The sequence below is a fragment of the Crocodylus siamensis genome, chromosome 11 (assembly GCF_052110815.1).
Source record: "Crocodylus siamensis isolate JL-2025a chromosome 11, ASM5211081v1, whole genome shotgun sequence".
NCBI lineage: Eukaryota > Metazoa > Chordata > Crocodylia > Crocodylidae > Crocodylus > Crocodylus siamensis.
Genome location: NC_143405.1, coordinates 98,323 through 124,760, shown reverse-complemented (window position 1 = coordinate 124,760; position 26,438 = coordinate 98,323). Strand labels below are relative to the sequence as shown.

The 26,438-nt window shown below is 45.0% G+C and overlaps 1 protein-coding gene across 4 annotated transcripts in view; it reads left to right on the top strand.

Annotated features, from left to right (window-relative positions):
• Positions 1-26,438, top strand: part of GARNL3 (GTPase activating Rap/RanGAP domain like 3) — a 126,472-nt gene that overhangs the window by 12,380 nt on the left and 87,654 nt on the right. For 2 of the 4 annotated variants that reach the window (XM_090022482.1, XM_090022480.1), the window contains one exon: positions 16,308-16,377. In XM_090022482.1, the coding sequence (XP_089878608.1) occupies positions 16,308-16,377 (70 nt within the window). Of the gene's footprint in view, positions 1-2,506; positions 2,653-3,207; positions 3,346-16,307; positions 16,378-26,438 lie in introns of those variants that run through there. The other 2 variants (XM_090022483.1, XM_090022479.1) reach the window with 2 other exon arrangements.

The following is a 26,438-nucleotide window of genomic DNA, read 5'->3' as shown; positions in this document are numbered from 1 at the left end:
TTCCTAAAACTAACAGATCCATTTACGCATGGAACAGAATATTTCAATAATGATTTTTACAGTACTCAATAATAAAGTTACCTAGTGGTAAGAGTTCCTTGGCCTTCTTTTTTTTGCCCCAGATGTAGCTTTGATAGTTTCATAGTTAGTAGGGTCGGAAGGGACCTGAGCAGATCATCAAGTCCGACCCCTGCCATGGCAGGAAAGAGTACTGAGGTCAAATGACCCTGGCAAGTTGATCGTTAAGCCTTGTTTTAAAGACCCCCGGGGTAGGAGCCAGCACCACTTCTGTTGGAAGCTGGTTCCAGATCCTAGCCGCCCTGACAGTGAAGTCACGCCTCCTGATGTCTACTCTGAATTTACCCTCTGCCAGCTTGTGACCATTATTTCTAGTCATTCCTGGTAGTGCTCAGGGGAACAGGGACTCCCCCAGTGCTTGCTGGTCCCCTCTGACTAGTTTGTAACAGGCCACTAGATCCCCCTCATCCTTCTCTTGTGGAGGCTGAAGAGGTTCAGGTCCCGTAGCCTGTCCTCATAGGGCCTGCCCTGCTGCCCCCTGATCATGCGAGTGGCCTCCTCTGGACCCTCTCTATGTTGTCCACATCCCTCCTGAAGTGCGGCGCCCAGAACTGGACGCAGTACTGCAGCTGCGGCCTGACCAGTGCCGCATAGAGGGGAAGGATCACCTCCCTGGACCTGCTTGAGATGCATCTGTGGATGCATGACAAGGTACGGTTGGCCTTCCTGATTACATCCCCACGCTGCCTGCCCATATTCATTTTGGCATCAATGACGACTCCAAGATCCTTTTCTACCTCTGCACTGACGAGAAGGGAGTTCCCCAGCCTGTAGGTATGGTGCTGGTTCTTCCTCCCCAGGTGCAGCACCTTGCACTTGTCAGCAACCCTTTTAGATACTGCCATTGTGATCTTTTGTAGTTCAGATTATTTTCGTCCAGCAGAAATTGTCCAGCAGGATAATCAACTGCTGCTCAGATCTATTACACTTGTGTGCCAGCAGCATCTTATGTACTGATAGACCACTGTATAGAAATGCTGCTCAGCCCAGAGCTGGCAGCTGAGTAGTAGTATGGTTGACTTCTCTATGTTGAACTGAAGCATGAGAGAATAGTTATCAAAGGGAGATTGTTCCCGTAGTTATTACTCAATGTGACTGTCTTAAATTCTGGGGCATCAATCCTTTCTAGTTCAAGTGGCAAATGATGCATGTAATAAATAAGAGGTAAGAAATGATGAGCAGGAAAGTGCCTGAGCTGCCCTTATTCTGAGATTGCTGCAGCATGGCCACTGTTACTTTATGTAGAAGCAGGTAAGAGGCCAAAGAGGAGGACTTGTTAGGACATGTTTTTGTTTGCTGTTTATTCAGCTTCTTCTCTGGTGTTTGCCCTTTTTCTGAGCATCTAGGAATTAGGATGTGGGTGTGAAAGTGCTGTAAGACAGACTTCCTATTCCACCGTTTCTCTCAAGTGCTTGTTTGTACCAGGCGGTATGTCATTGTTCTGACTTGGCAGTGTTTACAGAGCTGCAAAGTGGATGACTGCAAAATGACTTGTGAACTGGCCGCCTCCTGTGTGCTTATCCCTCCAGCCAGGTGTCCCTTCTGCTTGCTCTGGAGTCCCAGGGCCCCTCCCTCACCGGTAGCCTTGCTTTGCATTTTCAGACCTGTAAGCGTTTTCTGAGACTTGAAAAACTGCTCCACTTTGCAAGTAACATTTGCACCCCAAGCCCTTCCCAAAAGTTATGTGAGAACGCTTAAATACTGACCCCTAAATATTATTTCCTGTGTAGGGAGAGAACGAGCAGTGCTAACACGGGCCAGGTAACCTAGCCTACACTACCCTGTGCTGCCCGCAAAGCCGAGTGCGGCCGCGGAGCCCCGCGGTGTGGGTGGAAGAGAAGAGAAGACCGCAGCGAGACCTTCCCGCGCGGCGCTGTGGGCCTGGCACGAGCTCCGCACTCGCCACAAGCCGCTTGCGCTGTTCGCGGAGCCCTCCCCGGCGCGGCGCAGACGCCTCCTCCTCCTGGCCCGGAGGGCGGTTCCCTGTAATCCGCACGCAGTTAAAGCGAGAGCCGCGGCCGCCTCTGCTGTGGGCAAGGCTAGAGTCGCTCTAGGGCGGGGCGGGCGAAACGGCGGGGCAGGACTCGGTTTCCTAGCAGCCCCTGCGGCCAGTTTCCATGGAGACCTTGTGGCGGCGCGGGGCCAGTTCCCATGGAGAGCGGCCACAAGGGAGCGCGCGGCTGGGCTGGCAGCTGCTCGGGGCCGGGGCCTTGCGGCGGTGACTAGCGGCCAGTCGCTGGGGCAGAGCCGCTAACCACCCTGCTGCAGGAAGGTGATGGGCGGATCGGCGGGCTCTGATTGGTGCGAGCTCTGAGGGGCGGATTGGCGGCCTCCGATTGGTGCGAGCTCGGGGGTGGGCGGGTCGGCGGGCTCTGACTGGGGTGAGCTCTGAGGGGCGGATTGGTGCGACCTGGGGGGCGGGCTCTGATTGGCCCGGTCTGCATGGGCTCGGGACGCGGCTCCGGCTGCCGCCGGGGATGCTGGCCGCCGCCGCCGCGTGCGGGAGGGCCGGGGGGATGCGCGGCCACCCGCCCGCATGGAGCCGAGCGGCGCTGAGGCGGCCTCCGCCCGCCGGTAACGGGCCGGGCTGGGGCGGGGCGGCGGGGGTGGGGCGCTCAGCCAGAGGTGCCGCCGGCCACGGTGCGGCGGGGACGAGGCTGCGGGATACTCGTTGTCTGCGCCCGAGGCCGGGCGGGGCCGTGTCCGGTTCCGCGCGCTGCGGCAGGTCTCAGCAGTCGCCAGATCCCGCCCGGGGCCGCTTGCAGTCGCACCTGTTGACGGACCCGCCGGGGCGGGGACCGGGGCTCGGGCCGGGCGGGCGGGCGCATCCCCAGGTACGTGTGGAGCTAGCGCTGTGTCGCTGCGTGTGCTGCTCTCGTTTGACGGGAGAGCGTCGCATCCGCATGTCTTCAGCACGAGCCCTCCTGGCTCTTGACCCCGAGCTCTGGACACCTTCCCCAAGAGCAGAAGGATTAGTTGTTTTTTGTGTTCAACATTTTAACAACTTTATTCTAGTTTATAATAAAAAACCCGGCAGCCGTGTATTTATTGGCCTTGCCCCTTCAGCCAGCCAGCCATGACCCCCAAGCCCTGTTTTGTTCAGCACCCCCCCGTTTTCTCAAGAGTCTGTCAGATGTCTAGGTCTTGCAGCATGCGCTTGAAGTTAACAAACGCAGCGACTTCAAAATGGGGCAGAAGAGCATCCCAGCTCCTGAACGGACTTGTGGCGCAGTCCTCCCTGGCAATTAAAAAACGGGGTAGCAAGATGTGAGTCGGCACGAGAAACTCGTTTCCTGCTGTCCAGACATATAGGGTTCAGCGCTCCCCTAACCACTGCTCTCGTGATTTTTCCAGTCATGCTTGTTGGTTTAGTCAGATTCTCAGTTTATGAACTAGGATACATCTAATAGAAAATGTTCTTGATCTAAAGAGTTGATAACAATCCTCACCTACTTGTTTGTCCTGTATTGAACTTCAACCATTGTATTCTTATCCGTGTCTCCATTTTTCAAACATTACTCTCTCTTCCTTGTGTTGAGGTTAATGTGAGAGCAATTTCCTTTCTATTTCCTGTGTCTAACAACTCAACCCTTTAGCAAATCATTAGGATAGCTATTTTTGTCTCAATGGTATTTCCTCAAAAAGCTAAGTTCATGGTCTGGAGGTTTCATAGTTTCTAGGGTTGGAAGGGACCTGAGCAGATCATCTAGCCCGACCCCGTGCTATGGCAGGAAAGAATACTGGGGTCAAAGGACCCCAGCAAGATGTGCATCTAACCTCCTCTTAAACACCCCCAGGGTAGGAGCCTACACCACTTCTTTTGGAAGTTAGTTCCAGACCCTAGCCGCCCTGACCGTGAAGTAGCGCCTCCTGATATCTAACCTAAACCTGCCCTCTGCCAGCTTGTGACCGTTATTCCTGGTCACTCCTGGCAGTGCCCGGGGGAACAGGGACTCCCCCAATGCCTGCTGTTCCCCCCTGACTAGTTTATAACAGGCCACTAGATTCCCCCTCAGCCTTCTCTTTTGGAGGCTGAACAGGTTCAGGGCCCGTCGCCTCTCCTCATAGGGCCTGCCCTGTTGTCCCCTGATCATACGAGTGGCCTCCTCTGGACCCTCTCCATGCTGTCCACATCCCTCTTGGAGTGTGGTGCCCAGAACTGGACGCAGTACTCCTGCTGCGGCCTGACCAGTGCCGCATAGAGGGGGAGGATCGCCTCTTTGGACCTGCTCGAGATGCATCTGTGGATGTATGACAAGGTACGGCTTCCTAACCACCTCCCCACACTGCCGGTCCATGTTCATCTTGGAGTCAGTGATGACCCCCAGATCCTTTTCCGCCTCCGTGCTGACAAGAGGGGAGTTCCCTAACCTGTAGGTATGATGCCGGTTGTTCCTCCCGAGGTGCATCATTTTGCACTTGTCTGTGCTGAAGCCCATCCTATTCTCATCTGCCCACCCTTGTAACCTTTGCCACTGTCATTCTGGGGCTTGTTTGCTGTCTAGGGCTTGTTTTGTTCTTTGTCTTTGCACTGCTTTGTCGGTGATGGGGGAAATGATTCCTTGCACATCAGGGAGAAACTTAAAATGGATTATTGCAAAACAGTCTAGGAACTGCCCACATACTTCCTAAACTCCATTTGGGGACTGTGTGTTGCTTGTTTCAAAGAAAGTAGGGCTTTTGAGCTGTTGGACCTCATCAGATAAGAAGCATGCATATTCAGGGGGTGATCCTTTTATTTTTCAGCTGCTTAAACCATTAATAAGTATGGGACTTACCATAAAGGGCAAGGCAAAGAGTTATCCAGGACAGACAGCCTTGCTTGCATCTCTGGCAACCTTTGGTATGGTAACATTTCAGATAAACTTCGCTGTATAGATGTACTTGCCCATAACTTTTTTTCCAAACTTCACACAGTGCCCACTTTTATTCTGGATCATTTACCTGCCAAATTCAAACCGCAAAGTTAAGTTGTTTTTCAGTAAGTTGGTATCTGAATATTTTGAAGTAGAAAACTTTCTTTTTTCTTTCAGAAGGACTCAGACCTCAAAATGACTGAATAGATTTTGTTCAGATCAGCTTAGAGCAGAGGTGCTCAATCTCTGGCCTGTGGGCCAAGTGTGGCCCACAGAGTCATCACATCTGGCCCACAGGGGCTCCCCATGGGGTGGGAAATTTGGTGGCGGGGGAGCAGTGGCCATTTATAGTCACCCTCCCCCACCAAATTCCCAAACCCCAAGCCCTGCACTGGGAGTCGCAGCTGGGCAACAGCTCCTCCTGTGCATCTGAATCAAGGCTGGGTCATGTTCCCTTCTCCTCTGCAGGGCCAGGTTTGAGCACAAGCCATGGCCCTTTTTCTCCCATGGGGCTGGGTTGGGGGCAAGCCATGCTCCCTTTCCTCCATGTGGCTGGGTTGCCCTGTGCCCGCTCTGTGTGGATTGATGGTGTGGATTGTGCCAGCCCCAGTGTTGGATTGGGACCGTTGGCAGGATTTGGCTTGCAGACAGATGGGGCGCTGCCCATCCAGTCCACTGGGGGGAAAAAGGTTGAGCACCCTTGCCTTAGAGAGACTATTGTAAATCTAGTACACAACAAACATTAAAAACTTCATTCAGACAAGGCTACTGTTGACACTTTTTGCATTCTGAAGCAGATTCTACAGGGGAACTGTTGTAATGTTAGGTGCTGATACACTAGTGACCTCCTTTGACCTGAAGACCTCTCACCAAAGTGGTGTGATAAAACCAGCTGCAGTGCAAGGCCTTGCTTTGCGGAGTCAGGGGACAGCTCCTCATCCATGGATCAACCCATTCTATTGTTGGTGTCTCTACTGAGAATACTAACAGGGGATCTACCAGGAGATGGCAGTTTTTACAGTGTAGGCACACATCCACTATGGGTTCAGCTGAAGCTATTAATTTATTCAACAAAAGCTATCAAAAAGTTATCCAGTTTTAACTACTGGCTATTTTTGGTCTGGGCCAGGCTTCAAATTAATGACCCAGTGAATCGAGAGGCTTTGGATTCCATTACCAATTATGAGACATCCAGTGCCTTGGTAGGCTGTGCAGGTAGACAGAGCAGGAGAATGGGCATGCTGTCAAATTAAAAAGCAGCAGTAGAATGGGCCTGCAAGAAGTTAGTGGCATTATCTAGTGCCATGAAAGACAATCTTGCTAAATTGACAGTTTTTCGTACCAATTTAGTAAGCTGCATATGCATTTGCTGTCTCGGGAAGAGACATGCATATTCATTTTGTACACTTTGCGTAAGTTTTAAAGATCCCATGAAAAGCTGTTCTAGAAGCTTTTGCAAGATATGAAAATCTAAAGATGGAAGGGAATTATTAGGTCATACAGTCCAACTGCTTGACAGTGTTACACTGCAGCTTTTGTACAACGGACTCTTTGTCTAGTGTATGTTACTGTCACTTTGTTTACTTGATTTTAATGGCAGTATTGCTGTGTCACTTTCTGTTGGAGTCTACTCCAGAGGTTTTTAAATCAGGAAGAGTCTCTTTGATAGATACCCAATGTAGATTTGTAGTTTTGATTTTAAAAGAAACAATATTTCCTTCATGTCTGTTGTCCCTAATTTAACATTTTTTTCCTCCCTTGATGTATACAACTGCTGTGTTCCCATGAGCAGTATCTTTGGTCATTGCTTACCCCAATACTCTAATGCCATGTTATAATGTTTCCTCATAATTTAGCTCTTTCAGCAGTTTTACCAGTTAGTAAAATCAACTGTGCCTACAGAGTACGATGAAGTTCTGCTAGCACTTTATGAAGAGCTACAAGTTCTTATATGCAGCCCAGAATTGTGTTGGGCATTTTATTGTCATATCTTCTGCTTTACTACTTTTTTTGCTGAACTCTAGTTTCATCTCTGGTTCTTATTTTTACCACTACTGCTTCTTTGGTTTTATTCTGATCAGACATTTGAGTTTGGCATTATTTTGTAGGCATTAACTTGCTTTGCTGCTGTTAGAAAATGTATCTCTTTTTGGATCAGTTTTGTATATTGGATATACCAAGAATTGCATCTTTTGCAGCTCTGGAAATGTAGACTTGCTAAATGTGCTTGGCAAGTTGTTTAACGGTGAGGTGATTCATAGATGTAGGGTTGGAAGGGACCTAAGTAGATCTTCAAGTCTGAACCCCCTGCCCTGGGCAGCAGAGAATACTGGGCTCATATGACTTTGAGCAAGGTGCTTTTCTCACCCCCTTGTCCAGGTCGCTAATAAAGAAATTGAACAGTGCGGGCCCGAGGACCGAGACCTGGGGGACTTCACTGTCCACATCTCTCCAGGTTAAATATGACCCGTGGTTAAAGCCTTTTGCTGCCTTCTATTTATACCAATTATTTTCTCTGTCCTCTCACCTTTCTGAGTACCCATGGACTTAAAATTTGGGAAATAAAGATTAATTAATTAAAACATGCAGAGATGCTCTTCCTTTGCTCCATAAGAACTTTCTAGTTCTAGAGAGCAGATTCACAAGATTATTTTTTTCTCTATTTCTTCATGCATTTTGAGATAAATAATGCTAGCAAGCTTTTCAGTTTTAATTTTCAGTCTAAATGTGTCCATTTTTGATGAGCTGGAACATGATCTGCAAAAGTCTGTAGGTAAGTGTCAGCATACAAGTAGCTCTCTCGAGTGTGTAGTAAGTTAGTAATGTATTTTCTAACCTGTTTTGATGCTATCAACATTTTGGACATAGATCAGTATGACTGACTGATATTTCTGGCAGTATTTGACAAACCGATAGCTCAGTAAATATGGTTTGTTTTCTGTTCCCTCTTAAAATGTCATTTTGACTGCATCTCTGCACCTGCTTCCTCAACATTTCTGAGCTGGACAACTGCAAAAAATCCATCTTGCCTACTGTTGGCTGAAAACTACACCCACAACACTGACAGCCACCTAACCAGAACTGCTTCTACATCAGTTTCCAAGGCAGCTAGCCCACCCAGCCAAATAAATGGATGTCAGAAAAAGTTGTGCATAAAGAAAATACCAGAATATCCATGATTACATTTTCTAAAAATGGGGGGAAAAAATCTACAGTACACAGAGAACATTTTAAGAGCCACTGGAGTAAAACACTCTTTCTGCTCAGAAACTCTACCAAGGTTTTTCCATATTCCTGAAGTTCAGATGCCTTTTTTCCCCCCAACCTGTTTTTTTAGCACTTTGCTGGTAGTTTCTAGGTTTATGTGGACATTGCAAATACTTCTTGAAATGTTTTCTTTGGCTTTTTATTGTAGCTTTACAGATAAAACTACAAGGTTCTTAAAGATTTGAGATCTGTGTTCTACATTGCACTCAGGAGTTGTTTTTAAATTCTAGACAGAGAACAGGTAGGAAAAATTGTCAGTCTGATTTCTAATGGAGTTGCTATTTTGAAGTATTTTTGGTGCTATAAGTTTAGCCAAAGAATGTTGGGTAAAATCTTTTGGTCATATCTGTATGTTTCTGTCTGGTGTGAACTTGACACTGAGGGCTTCAAATGAATGAAACAATATAGGGAATATAAGCAGAAGCGGATGTCATTGAAAACGAAATGTTGAGCAAATCAACTGCCATATTATGTCATTAGGTTAGGTTTATTAATTTCATGGTTACATATGCCAGAGAATACTACTGAGAAATACTGATAGGGTTTAGATATGAAAGGCAATTGGTCAGAGTTCAGTTAAGCATTCTCCTGTAATACAGAATCAAATTCTAGCATGTGCTTGTGCACTTCTTTATTTTTCTGGGTTTTATATGCCTTTGTTTGATCAAATGTTAAGGGAAAAAAAGAGTCAGGAGACACCAAACATGGATCTGTGAATTATAAGCAACTGAAGACAGGGTAAAACACCCTTAGCAACCATGAAGTGGCATTGCTGCTGTACCATATAGAAGGTAACGTTTTAATAGGCATTAGAACCACTCATGGAAAGCTATCTTCACCAGAGCCATATGAAAAAAGACTGTGACCTCCCAGTTCTATCATGCTTTGGCTTATGTCGTCCAGTAAAGCAAAGCTCTTAATGCTTCCATTCTCTCTTCATGCAAACCTTACTTTGTGGCCCTGATTTGTTATATAAGGACACATGTTGTTTCTTCTCTGTGATGAAATAAGGTGGCTACATAGGATGGATTACTTCAGATGAAGGCATACAATTGATATTTGTGCATAATCTTTACAATCACATTGTATATGATGATATTTTTTTTACTATTGTGTGTTGAACAGTGGTCTTAACTGAACTTGAATGATGCCCACTTAAGTAGTTTTTCAGAATAGGTACAAGTACTTGAGAACCACTAAGGCAGACAAGGTTCCTTGGGTGAATCTGATATCTTTTATTAGACCAACTTAAATAGTTGGAAAACAATTATTAAGCAAGCTTTTGGGTTCAAAACCCCTTCATCAGGCTAAGGAAGTTTCAGCAGTTGGTGTGTGCCCAGCCTCTGGCTTCTTTACTTTTCATTCCATCCAGGAAGAGCACACACCAACTGCTGAAACTTCCTTAGCCTGATGAAGGGGTTTTGAACCCAAAAGCTTGCTTAATAATTGTTTTCCAACTATTTAAGTTGGTCTAATAAAAGATATCAGATTCACCCAAGGAACCTTGTCTGCCTGTGTCCTTAGACCAGCACAGCTGCAACCTACACCCCTGAGAACCACTAATGCATATATACATAAATCGACTTTTTCTTTCTCAGCTGCATGTCTTTTGCATTAGCTAACACTGTATTCCAAATGCTATCATGCCAAGTTTGTTTTCTATTCTCTTAGCTTTTTGAGATCTTGCTGAAATTCCTCACAGCTTTAGTCTAGCCTTGGGAAGTATATTTCTTTTATTAACTTCCCTTTTCTTTTGCTTATCAGAATGTAACATTTTAACTCCAGACACTTGAGCAATTTCATAGTTTCATAGTTTCTAGGGTCGGAAGGGACCTGAGCACATCATCTAGTCCGACCCCCTGCCATGGCAGGAAAGAATACTGGGGTCAAATGACCCCAGCAAGATGTTCATCTAATTTGTTGTTGAATGCATTGTTCCATGCACTCCTCTTTTTTCCAGGGTGTTTTGACCAGTAGTGTATTGTCGCTTTTAGGATTCCTGGCTGCCTTTCATTCTGAAGGACTTTAATATTTTATTTTGCATATTGCTACAACATTTATTCCTCAAAATTTAGTTTTTTGAACTCTAAAACAGTTGAATATGATGCTTTCTGTGTATACATTACTTTATTATTTTTAAATGTTCAGTCAGTTCCTAAGTAACAGTACGTTCCGGATGACCTCTTTATTGGCTGGGGTCTTTCTTTGGCTTCTGGTTTGTAATTTCTTATGTATCCTAGGAACATCTCTTATGTTGTCTTGGCATAGTTAGCCATCAGCTGACAGGGCTGTTAAAGTCCACCATCTATATGAGGGGATGTTGGTTATTGCTAATGTCCTGAGACCAACACAACTGACAAGGTTCTTTGGGTAAATGTGATATCTTTTATTAGACCAACAAAATAGTTGGAAAAAATTGTTCTTTGCGAGCTTTCAGGTACAAACCAGCAGACTCTCCCTATTTGTGAAGAAGGGTTTTTGTGCCCGAAAGCTTGCAAAGAACTATTTTTCCAACTATTTAGTTGGTTTAATAAAAAATATCACATTTACCAAAAGAATCCTAGAATCATAGAAGTCGGGTCGGAAGGGACCTTGTAGATCTTCAAGTCCGACCCTCCGCCTGGGCAGGAGAAAAGACTGAACTCAAATGAGTCCAGCCAGGTAGTCATCAAGCCTCTTCTTAAAGATCTCCAGGGTAGGAGCCAGCACCACTTCCCTAGGAAGTTGGTTCCAGCTCCTAGCCGCCCTAACTGTGAAGTAGTTCTTGCGGATGTCTAATCTAAATCTACTCTCTAATAACTTGTGTCCATTGTTCCTTGTCATGCCAGGGGGCGCTCGGGGAAACACTGTCTCCCCTAAACCCTTCCGGTCCCCCCTAGTGAGTTTATAGACAGTCACCAGGTCCCCCCTCAGCCTTCTCTTGTGAAGGCTGAACAGGTTTAGGTCCCACAGTCTTTCAATGTAGGGTCTGCCCTGTAGTCCCCGGATCATGCGGGCAGCCCTCCTCTGGACCCCTTTAGTGTTGTCCACATCCCTCCTGAAATGGGGCGCACAGAACTGGACGCAGTACTCCAGCTGTGGCCCGACCAGCGTCGCATAACAGGGGAGGATCACCTCCCTGGCTCTACTTGAGATGCACCTGTGGATGCACGACAAGGTGCGGTTAGCCCTGCCAACCGTGACCTTGCATTGTCGGTCCATGTTAGTCTTGGAGTCAGTAATGACTCCAAGATCCCTTTCTGCCTCCATGCTCTCAAGAAGGGAGTTTCCCATTCTGTAAGTGTGCTGCTGGTTTCTACTGCCTCAGTGCAGCACCCTGCGCTTGTCAGTATTGAAACGCATCCTGTTTATGTCAGCCCACTCCTGTAACCTATCCAGGTCTTGTTGCAGTCTTTCCCTCCCTACTAGCATGCTCACCTCACCCCAAATTTTGGTATCATCAGCGAATTTAAACAGGTTGCTTTTCACCCCGTCGTCCAAATCGCTGATGAAGAAATTGAGCAGTGCAGGCCGCAGGACAAAGAACCTTGAGCACCTATATGATGCTTTGGGGAAAGCCTTTTGTACTGGGATCCTACACAGAAACAAGCCCATTATTCTGCTTTCAGACCTGTGTTAATACATTTTATCTTGCGTACTTAATTTTTTCCCAGGACAGTGCTGTGTATGTCTACATTAATTGTGGGTCATTCAAGTTAATTGCAGGTTAGTCGTTCCAGGGACAGTCCTGTCAGGCGGTGTGCTCTTGCTGGCCGACTGCTGGCAAAGGGGCAGCAGCAGGGAAGGCTGTGTAAATGTAAATGGCTGCGTGGCTCATGTTTTGATCCCATGAGCAAGACAGGCTCGAATGAGATGTCTGTTTACAGCCTCATAGCTCCTTGGAATTGTCTTTTGTTTTTTTCTCTCCTTTGAGCCAGAGGACCTAAAGCATATGCTTATAGGAAATAATTAATTGTTTTTGTATATATTTCCCCCCCATTTGTAGTTCCAAAACTTATTTCCACCACATTCCTCTGACAAATGCCCTTGTAAGTAAATATGGCTATTAGATCTGCCTGTTCCTCTCTCCTTCTTGCTCGTATTGTATCCATCTGTCTTGACTGTACAGCTGAGAAGCCTCCCACAAAAAAATATAATTTTGCTTGTTTTCTATGCCCCTTGTATTTCTGCACAAATAACATAACATGCTAATATGCTTCATGTTTTCCTGATTTATTGTATTTTTTTTAACCCAGCTATCAACTAGAATTTTTGCCTCTTTATATTCCCCTGATGACTGAAAGAAGTGTGAAAGATCCCATTCTTTCTTTTCTGTTTAGAGTTGTTTAAATCTTGCCTAATAAGGCTTTTTAGAGTTGAATTTAGGAGACTGGTTATTACTCTTTGCTGAAGTAGAATCTTAAATTATTTTAAATAATCTCTTAATACCCATCAAAAATGCATGCTGATAATGATTATAACATTGTTTTTCCATCTGGAAGTGATTTAATTATATTTAGATTCATAAATTGTATAAACAAAAAGGGCAATAGGAGAGGTAATTAGCTGAAGGAACTGGCAATTGGAAGGAAACCCTTTTATTTCTAGGCTGCAAAGTCTGGTCCAGGTTGAGTTGCCATTGATCAAATAGTTATCAGATAATATACGTTTGATGCATTATATTAAGATAGGTTGGTGTTGGAAGAATCTTACTTCATTGACTACTAGACAGGTATCCATATCAGGAGAAGGAGAAATCTTTTCTTGGGACCAACTATTTCCTTATTTTGATTTTCAAAGCAGACCATGTAGCTAAGAAGTCTGCAGTATATATTTCTATTGCATGTCCTCTGAGACAATGTACTTGGGCTTTGGAATTGGGAAACATTTTGACATTTATCTTGCTGGGATCCTTTGACCCTAGCTGAGCCCCTTGGGCAGGTGGCTGGACCTGATGATCTCATGTGGTCCCTTCCAGCCCTAATGTCTATGAAATCTATGAAACATTTTCTAATCCCTTGCTGGTCCCTCACAGATGTGCTCCTGGATAATTTTCTCAAAGAGCTTCCCCAGGACCGAGGTAAGACTATAGTTTCCTGGGCCCTCCTTCCTCCCTTTTTTGAAAATGGGGACTACATTGGCCCTTTTCCAGTCCTCCAGCACCTCACCAGAGCACCACGAGTGCTTGTAAAGCTGTGCCAGGGGTCCTGCAATTACCTCTGCCAATTCCCTCAGCACTCTGGCGTGGAGATCGTCGGGACCTGCTGATTTGAACATGTCTAGTCCCACCAGAAGTTTCCTGACTGACCCTGGGCCTGGCCGTGCCCTTCCCTGGGTCCGTCAGGGATCCTGGTGTGGGGGATGCCCCGGTCCCTGCTCAAAAAAATGGAGGCAAAGAAATTGTTAAATAGGTTAGCTTTGTCATCTGGTATGACCACCAAATTTCCTAGCATATCCTGCAGAGGCCCTATGTTACCCAGTACCTTCTTTTTACCCCCTATGTATTTAAAAAAGGACTTATTATCCTTGATCTGGGTTGCTAGTCCCAGTTCCATCTCCGCCTTAGTCTTCCTAACAGCCCCCCTACAATCTTCAGCAATGGAGGTATAATCCTCCTTGGTGATGGCCCCTCCCTTCCATTGGGCGTATGCCTCCTTTTTAGCTTTTAAGACATTCCTAGATGCTTCTGATGAGCCATGAGGGCTTTTGAGCATTCTTGCCCCCTTTGATCCGTGTCGGGATTGTCACCCTTCGGGCTTGAAGGATCATCTCCTTAAGGAACGACCACTCTTCCTGGACTCCCAACTCCCCTCCCCTCTGGGACCTCAGTGCCTCCCCGACTAGTCTCCTTATGTCGTTGAAATCCTCCCTCCTGAAGTCCAGGGCTGCTGCCTTGCTGCCGGCCCTTGACATCCTGCGCTGGATGGTGAATTCCAGCAGGTGATGATCACTATTGCCCAGTTGGTCGAGCACCTGCAGTCCACTTACCAGGTCGTCGCCTGTGGCCAGGACCAGGTCCAGCAAGGCATTTCTCCTGGTGGGACTGTACACCTCCTGGGTTAGATGGAGGTCCTGTAACTCGGCTAGGAACCTACATGAGCGGTCAGACCTGGCTGACTGCTCTTCCCAGCAGATGTCTAGATGGTTTAGATCACCCATGATGACCATGTCCCTTGACCTAACTGTCCGTGAGCTGACCTGAGAATTCCTGGTCCAGCTCTTTCCTCTGGTTGGGTGGCCTGTGGTAGACCCCCACCATTAAGTCCCTTTCCCCCCTGACCCCCTTGTATTCTGACCCAGAGCATCTTCTTTTTCTTTGGCCTTTCCTGTACCACATTGCACCCTACAGTGCATTCAGTACACAAGCACAGAGATCCTTTCCACTGACAGATACTCCTGCATAACCCTCTCTATAGCCTTTCACTTTCTCCCCTTTTCCACCACACCAAATTCCAGCTTGTCAACCCGTGAAGTTTTTCATGTTGCCCTTCTTGCCCATTTGCTCGTGTCTTTTTGTGGAATTAGAATGTAACGCCATAATCCTCGTATAAAAATATCCTTCCTAAAACCTACTTTTTTCTGTGAAGCATGTGAGAAGTTGTAGACAGTGGGTTGGTAGAGAACCAATGGGGAGTGACTGTTTATATTATATAGGTGGCTGTTAGTAAATCCTATTGTTAATATTGCATAAAGTTGTCCATCATAATTCTGGCTTTGGTTGTTTATAACTATGCCAATATTAAATTTGTTAGCATGAACATTTTCATGTTTGAACTCTGTCAGAGGTTCATTAAAAAAAATTTCAGCAAAAACAATTCTGACATGTTTTGAACGTGAGTTCAACAGAAAAAATGGGTAGTATTAGCACCTCATTTTTATGACCTGTGTTGGAGCAGCTTTACTACATCTTGGATTTGGAACAGAATTCAAAATGAAATAATTGCAAGTAATAGATTTTTTAAAAATACTTTAAAAATAATTTCATTTTCTGTATACAAAATTAATGACTTCAGAGACCACCATATTGTGATGTTCTAGGAGCAGGAGGTATGTGTCCCACTGAAACTTGATTTCTCCTACTAGGTGGGATAAAGCTGCAGTTACTAGCACTGATGATTTTTAAAATAACCTTACATCTGTTACTGAGCTGGGATTGACTGTTTCCCATCCTACACATTAAACCAGTGTAGATTTATGGAGGGAAACATTTTAGTGGCAGGTCTTTTTTTTTGTAGTGGGTGCTGAAAACTAGTTTTAAGTTTGCCAGGATGAGTGCTATGGAGATGGGCTAGATGCAAAGTACAGGTCAAAGACTGGTAAGTTACAGCCCAACTTTTCTACTTGTCATGTACATATCAACACTACTTATCTGGGGCTCACTGTATTTTTCTTATCCGTTTTGACAATATATATTTGCCAATTTGTTCTAGCTATGCCAAGTGCATGAATTGATATACTTTATGCTTAATTCTATATAACACCATATGAACATTTTATTTTACTTACACACACACATACGCGCGCACACACACACACTCTCTCTCTCTCTCTCTCTCTCTCGAGACTTGGGTTTTCATTTATTCTGTAGGAAATTTTTAGTTCTCTTGTTAAAGCCTGGAGGAGGAGGGACTTGTAAACTTCAGAAACAAAATTATTACATGTTTGTTTTCTAGGAGTATCTAGGGTAGAGAGAGAATCTTCTGCGTAAATTGCAGCAGAGCAAGTGTTGATTGAGCATAGCTCAGTGAGGTTACCCTGTTTCAGGCATTCGGTTTACTGCAGGTTTCTCTTCTGTTAGGTTAGGGAGCGATCTCAAATGCAATTATTCTCTGCCCTTTATCTTGATACTCTTAGTTGATTACATCATGACTAAATATTTAATTTAATCTTGGCTTTTCCTTCCAATCAGGGCTCATGCTTTTCTTTCCCTTTCAGGGTAATATGAAAGCCAGACTCTGCAATGGCTGCTAGAGCTTGTGCTTGTTGTAAGGAGGGTCCCCTGCAGTGAGGAGCCTGTGCAGTGCAAACCTTGTTCAGCAGGAATGATTTTTGTCAATGGTAGCTGAGTATTGCAGGAGCTTGTAGGGACAGTTAACTATGTATACTGATGAAGCACTTCTGTTCCAGCTCTGTCTCCGAAGATCTGGGCTGTAGACGTGGAGAGTTCAGCAGAAAGCATTATGGATCTGTGGAACTTGTAAGTTTACAGTCCTTCCTATGATTTTAAATTGACTAAAATTGTAGCAGCTTGTAAAGGAGAGCTCACAAAATCTATACTACTTTGTTGACAGGTGAAATAAAAGCATAAGAAATAGCTTGGAAAAACAAGATACTTAGGGTTTGACCATTATAACATCCTAATCTGTTCTTAAGGGGGGTTATTAAATGTCTTTGCTTGCAGCTCTCGTATCTCTGTTCTGATTCTCTTCTGCTAGTCTGTTGAAAAAATGTGTATAAATACCCAAAAGGTAGCCAGAAGAGTTTCAACTGGATCTGTTTTCTTCATTTAAACTGAATATTGACAAAACATGACTCTAATTTTATGTTGACTGTGGCAAGTTAATATGTTAAAATATGTGTGTGTACATTCAGGGGTGGGAGGGTTCATAATGAAGAAAAACAAGACCAAATTTGATCATGAAAAAGATCTGTGCCCAGAAATCACTTGGTTTAGTATAAGCTTTTTCTTAGTACTACAGGTCTGAAATAAACATTTTAATGAAAGAAAAATGTGGGTAATGCATACAGTAACTATGTATCTGGTATTGAAAAACTGTTGCTACCTATAAATAGCAAGAATAAGATTGTCCATATTGACTACAGGGAAACTAGAATGGGTGGATCTCAATTTTTTTTTTTTTTACTTGACTACTATAGGAAGAGATCTCTTAACATCTTAGGCATTAGATAGAATTGTAATTTCCAGGTATTAGAAAGTGTATTTGTTAAGAAATATCTAGATAACCTACACTGATTAGCAGATTATGCTTTTAGCATTAGCATTGTGTGAAGACCAAGGATCAGATTTAAAAAAGAAATTCTTTAGTAATTAGAGTCATTACACTTTGGTAACTTAATAATGAATATATTACCAAGGTAATAACAATGGCTCATTTTGCTTTTTTGTCTGCTAACAGATAATGTGTCATACTTTAGATATTTAATGAACTTAGTGGAAAAAATGCAGAATTTTATTAATGGTTCTATACAACAGCTATTTATGACAACTGAGCTTACTTTTTGGTTTATTTATACTTGATCTGTTTAAGATATGCTGCAAAATCTACTAGTATTGCATGAGAGTAAAAAAACTTCTGTTTTTTTCCTGTGAAATCATAACCTTTTCTGTGTAGTAGACTTCTGTTTCTCTAGTAATGGATTTTAGATGTTAAACAAAGACAGACCTAGTATTGAAACTGGGACAATACTAGGCTCGGTATTAATGTTTTTTTCCCTTAACATTTAGAAAAAATGCATGTAATTTTTTAAATTTATACAAACAAAATATTGAATGACTGTTTGTTTAAGCTTCTTTTCCAGATGAAAACAAAAACATTGAGACAATGATTTTAAACCTTATTGCAGTGAATCTATTTGTCCTGGTCTACCCTTGAGTTTTTCCCCTATTGTTTCTGCTAGTACCAAAGGTGGAAGGTCCTCCCCGGACAATGCACAAACAGCTGCTAGTCTTTGTAGTGCTATGCTAGTTTGGCCTGTTCTGCTTTGGTTTTGTATGATGCGTCTAAATCCAGGTCTGTGAACATTTACTCTCGCAATACCCTCATACAGGAAGGAATTATTTCTGCACTTAATAAAAGGGTAAACTGAGGCAACGATGACAAATAACTTTCTCTACGCCATACAATGAACTGTATCTGGAATGTAGAGAACCCAGCAGTCATGATTTCCAGTCGCAATATAATGCTATACCCACTGCTTCTTTCAGTGTACTTAAGTATTACACATTTCTAAATATACATCCAGCTTAATTAACTAATACACAGTAAATGGAGTTTAGAGATCATCACACAAATCAGAGCTGCCATGTTTATGAGTTTCATGTATTAAATCAAATTGTCATGAGATAACCAAGCCTGAAGAAAAACCATTTTATGAACAAAGAAAATAGGATTAAAAATGACTTACTTAATATAACTAGATTTACATTTCTAATGTCAAACTAGATAAAGCAGTGTTTTTTTTGTGTGCTTAATTACAGGGGGCAGGGGTGAGGGAAATTGAGTAGTTTATGTTGACTGACCCCCTTGAGCCTGTCAGTACTGCTTGCTTTCTTGGGGGGAGGGAATAACATCTTCCCTTTCTTAGCCTTCCCTCCACCCTCCCTACCCACCTTATCTTCTGATCTAAGGAAGCTGCCTTTATTTCTGAACTTAATTGTTACCAGCTATGTACAACAGGTGAATATATATGTGCCTTACCCTACAGAAGACAGCCCTTTGAAGGAAGATGAAGTCTGTATTGTTAGTTCCCGGTCCAGAGGACCAACAGGTTTAACAGCCTGGCTCAGAAACTGCCTTTCACAGGTCCAGTTCCCTGGCTGTATCTAGTTTTGGTCATGTTTCATGGTAAACCTTTCTCAACAATGGTGGGCTCATTCTGAGGCTTTCTACCATGGTTCTAAAAATGTTCATCATATGCGATTTGTGAAAGCAGCCTAACCCACATTGAAATCTCACCTCTTGGCTCTTGAATAGAGGGGAAGCAAATTTCAACCAATGGCCTCCACGTCTTTACCAAATACATTGTGCACTTTTTTGGTTTTGCATTCTTAAGTGTGAAATAAACAGAAAGGAGTAAGTATACTTAAACAAAATTCCGTATGTAACACTGCATGCAGTTCTTCCCCAGGGGAAGAAATTAATTGTTAATTAGTGGGTGGATTTACATGTGCAATTAGGGTGAAGAAATAAATTCCAGTGCAGTTCATGCCAGAGTTTATTTTTCCAGGGTGCAGTAATTATAAGTGTGCCTGGGACTGCAGCACATTGGGCTGGGGTGGGCTGATAGCAGTTCTGGGATTCGGCTCCAGGTGGTGGGGTTGGGCAACACTGGGGCTGGCTGAAGCACAAGGTTGCTACAGTGAGGGGCTAGCCAGTAGGCAGCCCTTACACTGCAGTACCCTCATGTCCCAGGCAGTCCTAGTCACTATCTATATGTGTGTTGTGGCAGTGTAAATTGCTCCACCATAGGATAGTACTTGTCCTGGACGGTACTATCCTGGAACAGAGTTAATTAATTTACTGCACCCTAATATAGGCGCATGTGGAGACGGTGACACTTTATTGCAGAGCTAATTAGTCAAGCATGTGTGTAGATGCATCCAGTATAGTCCTGGTAGATACCCAGATACTGTGGTGATGAAGGTAGGATGAGAACCCATATGCAATGACATACAACAATACATTGAAAGATCATTAAATTGCAGTTTTTAAAAAAACCTCAAAATTAGGAAATGAAGGAATTAAACTTACCTGCAGAACCCTAATGTGGTCCCCTATGTGTAGGTATTGTGAGTCTTTAATTGTACATAATAGTATTTTTTCCACAGAACATCTGCTTGGTTCAGTGGGACTCACTGAATCTATTCAGAATGTTATTTTCAGTGCATCTCCTGTGCTTGAATTACTGCATACTTATTCCTAGTTTACTTGGAATACAGAAATTTCAGTTTCCTCACTGGGTTTTCTAAGGTGGCTATCACCGTTATATCTGGTTCTTCATTAACAATGAACTTAATATCAGAAGAATCTGTGAGTTAATACAGTAGTACTGTTCCCCTTTTACAGATGTGGAACTAGGATCCATTAATGTGGCAGGTGCTCAGTTTGAGAAGTCTATGGCCTGATTTTAATTTTAATTTTTTGTAGAATGTACTGACTTGCAGCATGTTTTTGCCTAAGCTGTATCTCTCAATGACTAGAGTTACAGCTGTGACTACTTGCACTTCTGCCAACTAGACCTTTTTTATTGAAGTTAGGCACTTGGAAAATGAGGAACATGTACTTAATAGCAGGGGCATAAACAGAATCCAGTTTCCTAATGGGCACTGCCAAAAGCATGCAAACATCCTCTCTCATCCTGCCTGCAGGCCTTATTCACAGCCCGTTTTCCAACTTCAGTATAGAATGAAGATGTTATCTACAGGCAACAGACTCCTTAATAACCCAAACCTGATTAATTTCCTGAGCACTATTCATCATGTGCATTGAGTGAAACAGAGGTTATATGAAAAAGTGGTAGCTAACCATATCATTCAATACTGTTATGATCCATAGAAGGGGGCCAAAGTAAGGTTGCCAGAGCAACTTCTCTCTTGGTATTATTTGACTTCTGAGTGTTGAACATGAAGGATGAAATGTATTTAATGACAGTTTTGTGTGCATTTCCTAGGTGTTTTTCCCCTCCTCTAAATTCCTTCCTGTGGACTCTTACCCCCATGGCTCATAGAACTTAGCCGTCAAATTATAAGTAGTCTCTACTGAGCATGTGTGAATTGAGAGTTTTCATCTACTCAAAACTTGAACTATTTTATGTGAATTTTCGTGAGGATGGCAAAAGCTGTGTCCATGCCATATTTCACATTTCAGCTCCACAGTATAAAGCACCAGAGCTTTCATAGTGAAAGGTAAAAATGCCTTTACCTTGCTCAAAACAACATTTTCCCCCTCACCTTGTCCTGAGAAATGGCTGAAACCATTCTTACTTTAAAAATTTTTTTAAAAAAATCAACCTGAGACATGAGTCCCTAATGAAGATCAGCATTTTAGCTTGTAGGGCTTTCTGTGAGGTGGTTTTTTGGTTTTTGGTTTTGGTTTTTTTTGAAACACATTTATTCTTTTCTGGTGTTGTTTTATGATCAGTGTTTGAAGTTAAGCAGAAATAACTTCTGGATGGAATGTGACCTCTTAACAGGAAGTGTTTATTACAGGGGTAGGCAATGTTTTTTGACCGGAGTGCTGAAAAAACCACAATGTCTACCTTGGAAGGTGCCAGAGTGCCGATATGCTGGGGCCTGGAGCAGCTGTTTGCAGCCTCCCAGTTGCAGCCGGCCCATGGAGCCTGGTCTGCTTGCAGCCACCCAGCTGCCTGCTGGTAGCAGCCTGGGCTCCATGGCTGGCAGCAGCTGCTTAGAGCCCAGGCTGGCAATGGTGTGTTGAGCAAAATGGCCTTGTGTGCCATGCTCAGCACGCATGCCGGGGGTTGCTGACCCCTGGTTTATCACCTAGTGCATAACTCTTTGTGCTTTCATAGTTTCATAGTTGGTAGGGTCGGAAGGGACCTGAGCAGATCATCGAGTCTGTACCCCTGCCATGGCAGGAAAGAGTACTGGGGTCAAATGACCCTGGGCAGGTGTTTATCCAGCCTCCTTTTAAAGACCCCCAGCGTAGGAGCCAGCACCACTTCGCTTCGAAGTTGATTCCAGATCCTAGCCACCCTGACCATATCATAGAATCATAGAAGTTGGGTCGGAAGGCACCTTGTAGATCTTCAAGTCCAACCCCCCGCCTGGGCGGGAGAAAAGACTGGACTCAAATGAGTCCAGCCAGGTAGTCATCAAGCCTCTTCTTAAAGATCCCCAGGGTAGGAGCCAGCACCACTTCCCTAGGAAGTTTGTTCCAGCTCCTAGCCGCCCTAACTGTGAAGTAGTTCTTGCGGATGTCTAATCTAAATCTACTCTCTAATAACTTGTGTCCATTGTTCCTTGTCATGCCAGGGGGCGCTCGGGGAAACACTGTCTCCCCTAAACCCGTCCGGTCCCCCCTAGTGAGTTTATAGACAGTCACCAGGTCCCCCCTCAGCCTTCTCTTGTGAAGGCTGAACAGGTTTAGGTCCCACAGTCTTTCAGTGTAGGGTCTGCCCTGTAGTCCCCGGATCATGCGGGCGACCCTCCTCTGGACCCCTTTAGTGTTGTCCACATCCCTCCTGAAATGGGGTGCACAGAACTGGACGCAGTACTCCAGCTGTGTCCTGACCTGCGTCGCATAGCGGGGGAGGATCACCTCCCTGGCTCTACTTGAGATGCACCTGTGGATGCACGACAAGGTGCGGTTAGCCCTGCCAACCGTGACCTTGCATTGTCGGTCCATGTTAGTCTTGGAGTCAGTAATGACTCCGAGATCCCTTTCTGCCTCCATGCTCTCAAGAAGGGAGTTTCCCATTCTGTAAGTGTGCTGCTGGTTTCTACTGCCTCAGTGCAGCACCCTGCGCTTGTCAGTATTGAAACGCATCCTGTTTATGTCAGCCCACTCCTGTAACCTATCCAGGTCTTGTTGCAGTCTTTCCCTCCCTACTAGCGTGCTCACCTCACCCCAAATTTTGGTATCATCAGCGAATTTAAACAGGTTGCTTTTCACCCCATCATCCAAATTGCTGATGAAGACATTGAACAGCGCAGGCTCCCGGACCAAGCCCTGGGGGACTCCGCTGCCCACTTCCCCTCAGGCTGAATATGACCCGTCCACCACCACCCTCTGAGTATGACCCTTCAGCCAATCTGCAATCTGTTGCCTACTTCTTTAATGAGGATGGGGTGGGAGACGGTGTCAAAGGCCTTGCTGAAGTCTAGAAAGACTACGTCCACAGCGACACCTGCATCCATTGCCTTTGTGACCTGATCATAAAAGGCAATCAGGCTGGTCTGACATGACCTGCCCCTAATGAAACCGTGCTGGTTGCCCTTGAGCATCATCCCTGAAGCCGGCCCATCGCAGATGTGCTCCTTGAGTATCTTCTCAAAGAGTTTCCCAAGGATAGAGGTAAGACTGATGGGCCTATAGTTGCCCGGGTCCCCTCTCTTCCCTTTTTTGAGATGGGGACCACGTTAGCTATCTTCCAATCATCCGGCACCTGGCCGGAGCACCACGAGCACTCGTAAAGCTGTGCCAAGGGTCCTGCAATAACCCCAGCTAGCTCCCTCAACACCCTAGGGTGGAGAGCATCTGGACCCGCCGACTTGAAGACATCCAGTCCCTCCAGAAGCTCTCTAACCTGGTCCTCCCCAACCTGAGGTCTGGAGGCGTTCCCCTCGAGTTCATCTGGCATCACAGCGGGGAAGTCCCGGTCCCTGCACAAGAAAACGGATATGAAGAATTGGTTAAAGAGTTCCGCTTTCTCCTCTGGCGCAACCACCAGACTGCCCAGCGTACTTTGCAGGGGCCCCACATTACCCGGTGCCTTCTTCATCCTCCCTATGTATTTGAAAAAGGACTTTTTATTATCCTTGATCTTGGACGCTATTCCTAGCTCTATGTCCGCCTTGGCTTTCCTGACAGCTCCCCTACAGGCCCGAGCAGAGGAGGTATACTCCTCTTTGGAGATAGCACCCCCCTTCCACTGGGTGTATGCCGCCTTTTTGGCAAGCAGGCATTCCCGGATGTCCTTGGTGAGCCAGGGGGGCTTTCGGGCACTCTTGCTACCATGAAGTAGCACCTCTTGATGTCTGATCTGAGCTGACCCTCTGCCAGCTTGTGACCATTATTTCTAGTCGCTCCTGGTAGTGCTCGGGGGAACAGGGACTCCTTCAATGCCTGCTGGTCCCCTCTGACTAGTTTGTAACAGGCGACTAGATCCCCCCTTAGCCTTCTCTTGTGGAGGCTGAAGAGGTTCAGGTACCGTAGCCTGTCCTCATAGGGCCTGCCCTGCTGCCCCCTGATCATGCGAGTGGCCTCCTCTGGACCCTCTCCATGCTGTCCACATCCCTTCTGAAGTGCGGCGCCCAGAACTGGGCCCAGTACTCCAGCTGCGGCCTGACCAGTGCCGCATAGAGGGGGGGGATCACCTCCTTGGACCTGCTTGAGATGCATCTGTGGATGCACAACAAGGTATGGTTGGTCTTCCTGACCGCATCCCCACACTGTTGGCCCATGTTCATATTGGCCTCAGTAATGACTCCTAGATCCTTCTCTGCCTCTGCACTGGCAAGAAGGGAGTTCCACAGCCTGTAGGTCTGCTCCTGGTTCTTCCTCCCCTGGTGCAGTACCCTGCACTTCTCAGTGTTGAAACCCATCCTGTTCCCTTCCGCCCAATCTGTAGCCTGTGCAGATCCAGTTGCAGCCTATTCCTTCCTTCTAGCATGCCCACTTCTCCCCACATCTTAGTGTTATCTGCAAATGTGGACAGGGTGTATTTTATCCCCCTTGTCCAAGTCGCTGATGAAGATGTTGAACAGTGCGGGGCCGAAGACTGAGCCCTGGGGGACCCCACTGCTCACATCCCTCTAGGTCGAATAAGACCCGTCCACCACCACTCTCCGGGTGCTGCCCTCCAGCCAGTTAGTGACCCATCTGACTGTGTAGGCATTGACACCACAGTCTCCTAGTTTTTTAATGAGAATGGGGTAAGAGACCATGTTGAAGGCCTTCCTAAAGTCCAGAAAGACTATGTCCACCGTGACACCTGCATCCAGGGATTTGGTGACCTGGTCATAGAAGGCCACCAGGTTGGTCTGACAGGACCTGCCTCTAATGAGCCCATGTTAGTTGCTCCTAAGCGTAGTTTCCCCTGCTGGCCCCTCATGGACATGCACCAGGATAATTTTCTCAAAAGGAGAAAATTTTGTTGAGACCAAGTAGGCATTAAGAGTGAGCTTAGAGAATTTGGTATCTTAAGTTCTCTGGGCTTCTTTTGAAAATACCATGCTAAACTTTCACACCAAGCTAATAAAGTGGACTTATTAAAAATGCAAAAAGAATATAACCCAAAACAGTAAAGCTTTAGCTTTAAAACCTGCTCGAGGACTTGTCACTTTGAGGTGGTCAAAAAGTGTCTGTCTTGTGGTGATAGGGTGGCAGGGAAGATCAGAATGCCTCTCCATCCCCTCTTCCCCCTTGCCTTTCCTCCACAGGAGACCACAGTGCTGCTGTGGTGTTTGGTGACTGGTGGTTTGACCTGGATTGAGTGGATGTCCTCTTGGAAAGGCAGCTCCCTCCAAATCCAGAGTTCTTAGTATGGTGGCGTCTTTGTACCGTTTTGATGAACAGGACCTCTTTGTAGAAGGTGCTGTGCACACAACAGTTTGTCCACAGTAGTATGAACATGCTTGGGTGTGGTTAGCAACTTTTTTCTGCACATTGCTTTGTAAAAAATAAGAATGGGGTATATTCAAAGCAATATTCTGTGTAATTGATCTTGACAGTTGTTGTGTAGAGGCTTGGTTTTGTTGTTAAATATTTCAAACAAACATTTTAAGAAGAAGGTAAATAACTGAACCAGTGGAATGAAAAAGAAATAGGGTATACTGTCTAATTGTTCAATTCTGTGGACCCTTGTTAGACCTTTACGTGGTTAAAAGGAAATGTTATATATAGTTTTAGTAGGATTAGAGCAATATTGTTGCTGTGATGGTCCAGAAAATATGCAAGAGGCAAGGATTTTTTGGATTTTATTTATCTTTTATCTATTTTACTTATTTAAGGATTTACTTACCTTTATTGAACAAACTGTACAGTTGGGAGAGATGTACAGCAAGCTTTTGGGAACAAGCCCTTCCTTATGCTTTTCAGGACATTACGATGGGCATTCTATGCCCAAAAGCTTGTCTAACACCTCTCCCAACTGTGCAGTTCATCCAAGAAAATGTATCACCAAAAAAATCCTTGCCTCATATGTGTCTTTGCCATGTAAATGTAAGAAAACAAAGGTGAGCCTAGTTCCTCTGAGTGCATCCTAGTCCCAGTAGTTACCTGAGCCCCATCTTGCAGGCACAGTTCACTTGTGCTTGCAGCCATAGAAGTGTAACTGTATTCGGTCTATAGTTACTAATGGGAAGTTTGGCATGTTCATATAATAAATATGTTGAGCTCCAACAGGATTAGATTACAGTCAGGAAACGCATGGACTGATTGGCATTTAACCCAATTCATTTAGTGTTCTGCAGCAAGTGCAGGGATGTTATGGAGAGGAAGCAGCAGTGAAACCAGGTGCTGGGGACATGGGGCAATGGTGACTTCCAGTTGCTGCTGTGCCACTGGCATAATTGTGTAGCTGCTGGTGCAGCTGTTCTATTTCACCCTTCCTCCCTCCCCAAGTCTGCACCTTGGGCATTTGCCTTGGCCACCCTACTTTAGTTTGCCATGGAGAAGGAGATGTTTAATTAAACCTCTGTAATGAAGAAAGCAGTTGTCAAGGGATTCCTCTTTCCCGTGAATCATGCTGGAGCACAGAACAGTTAGTATAATGGTGCTGTTCATCAGGAGGAAAGTTTGAGGATATCAAAAGAGAAGACTTACTCCTCCTCCC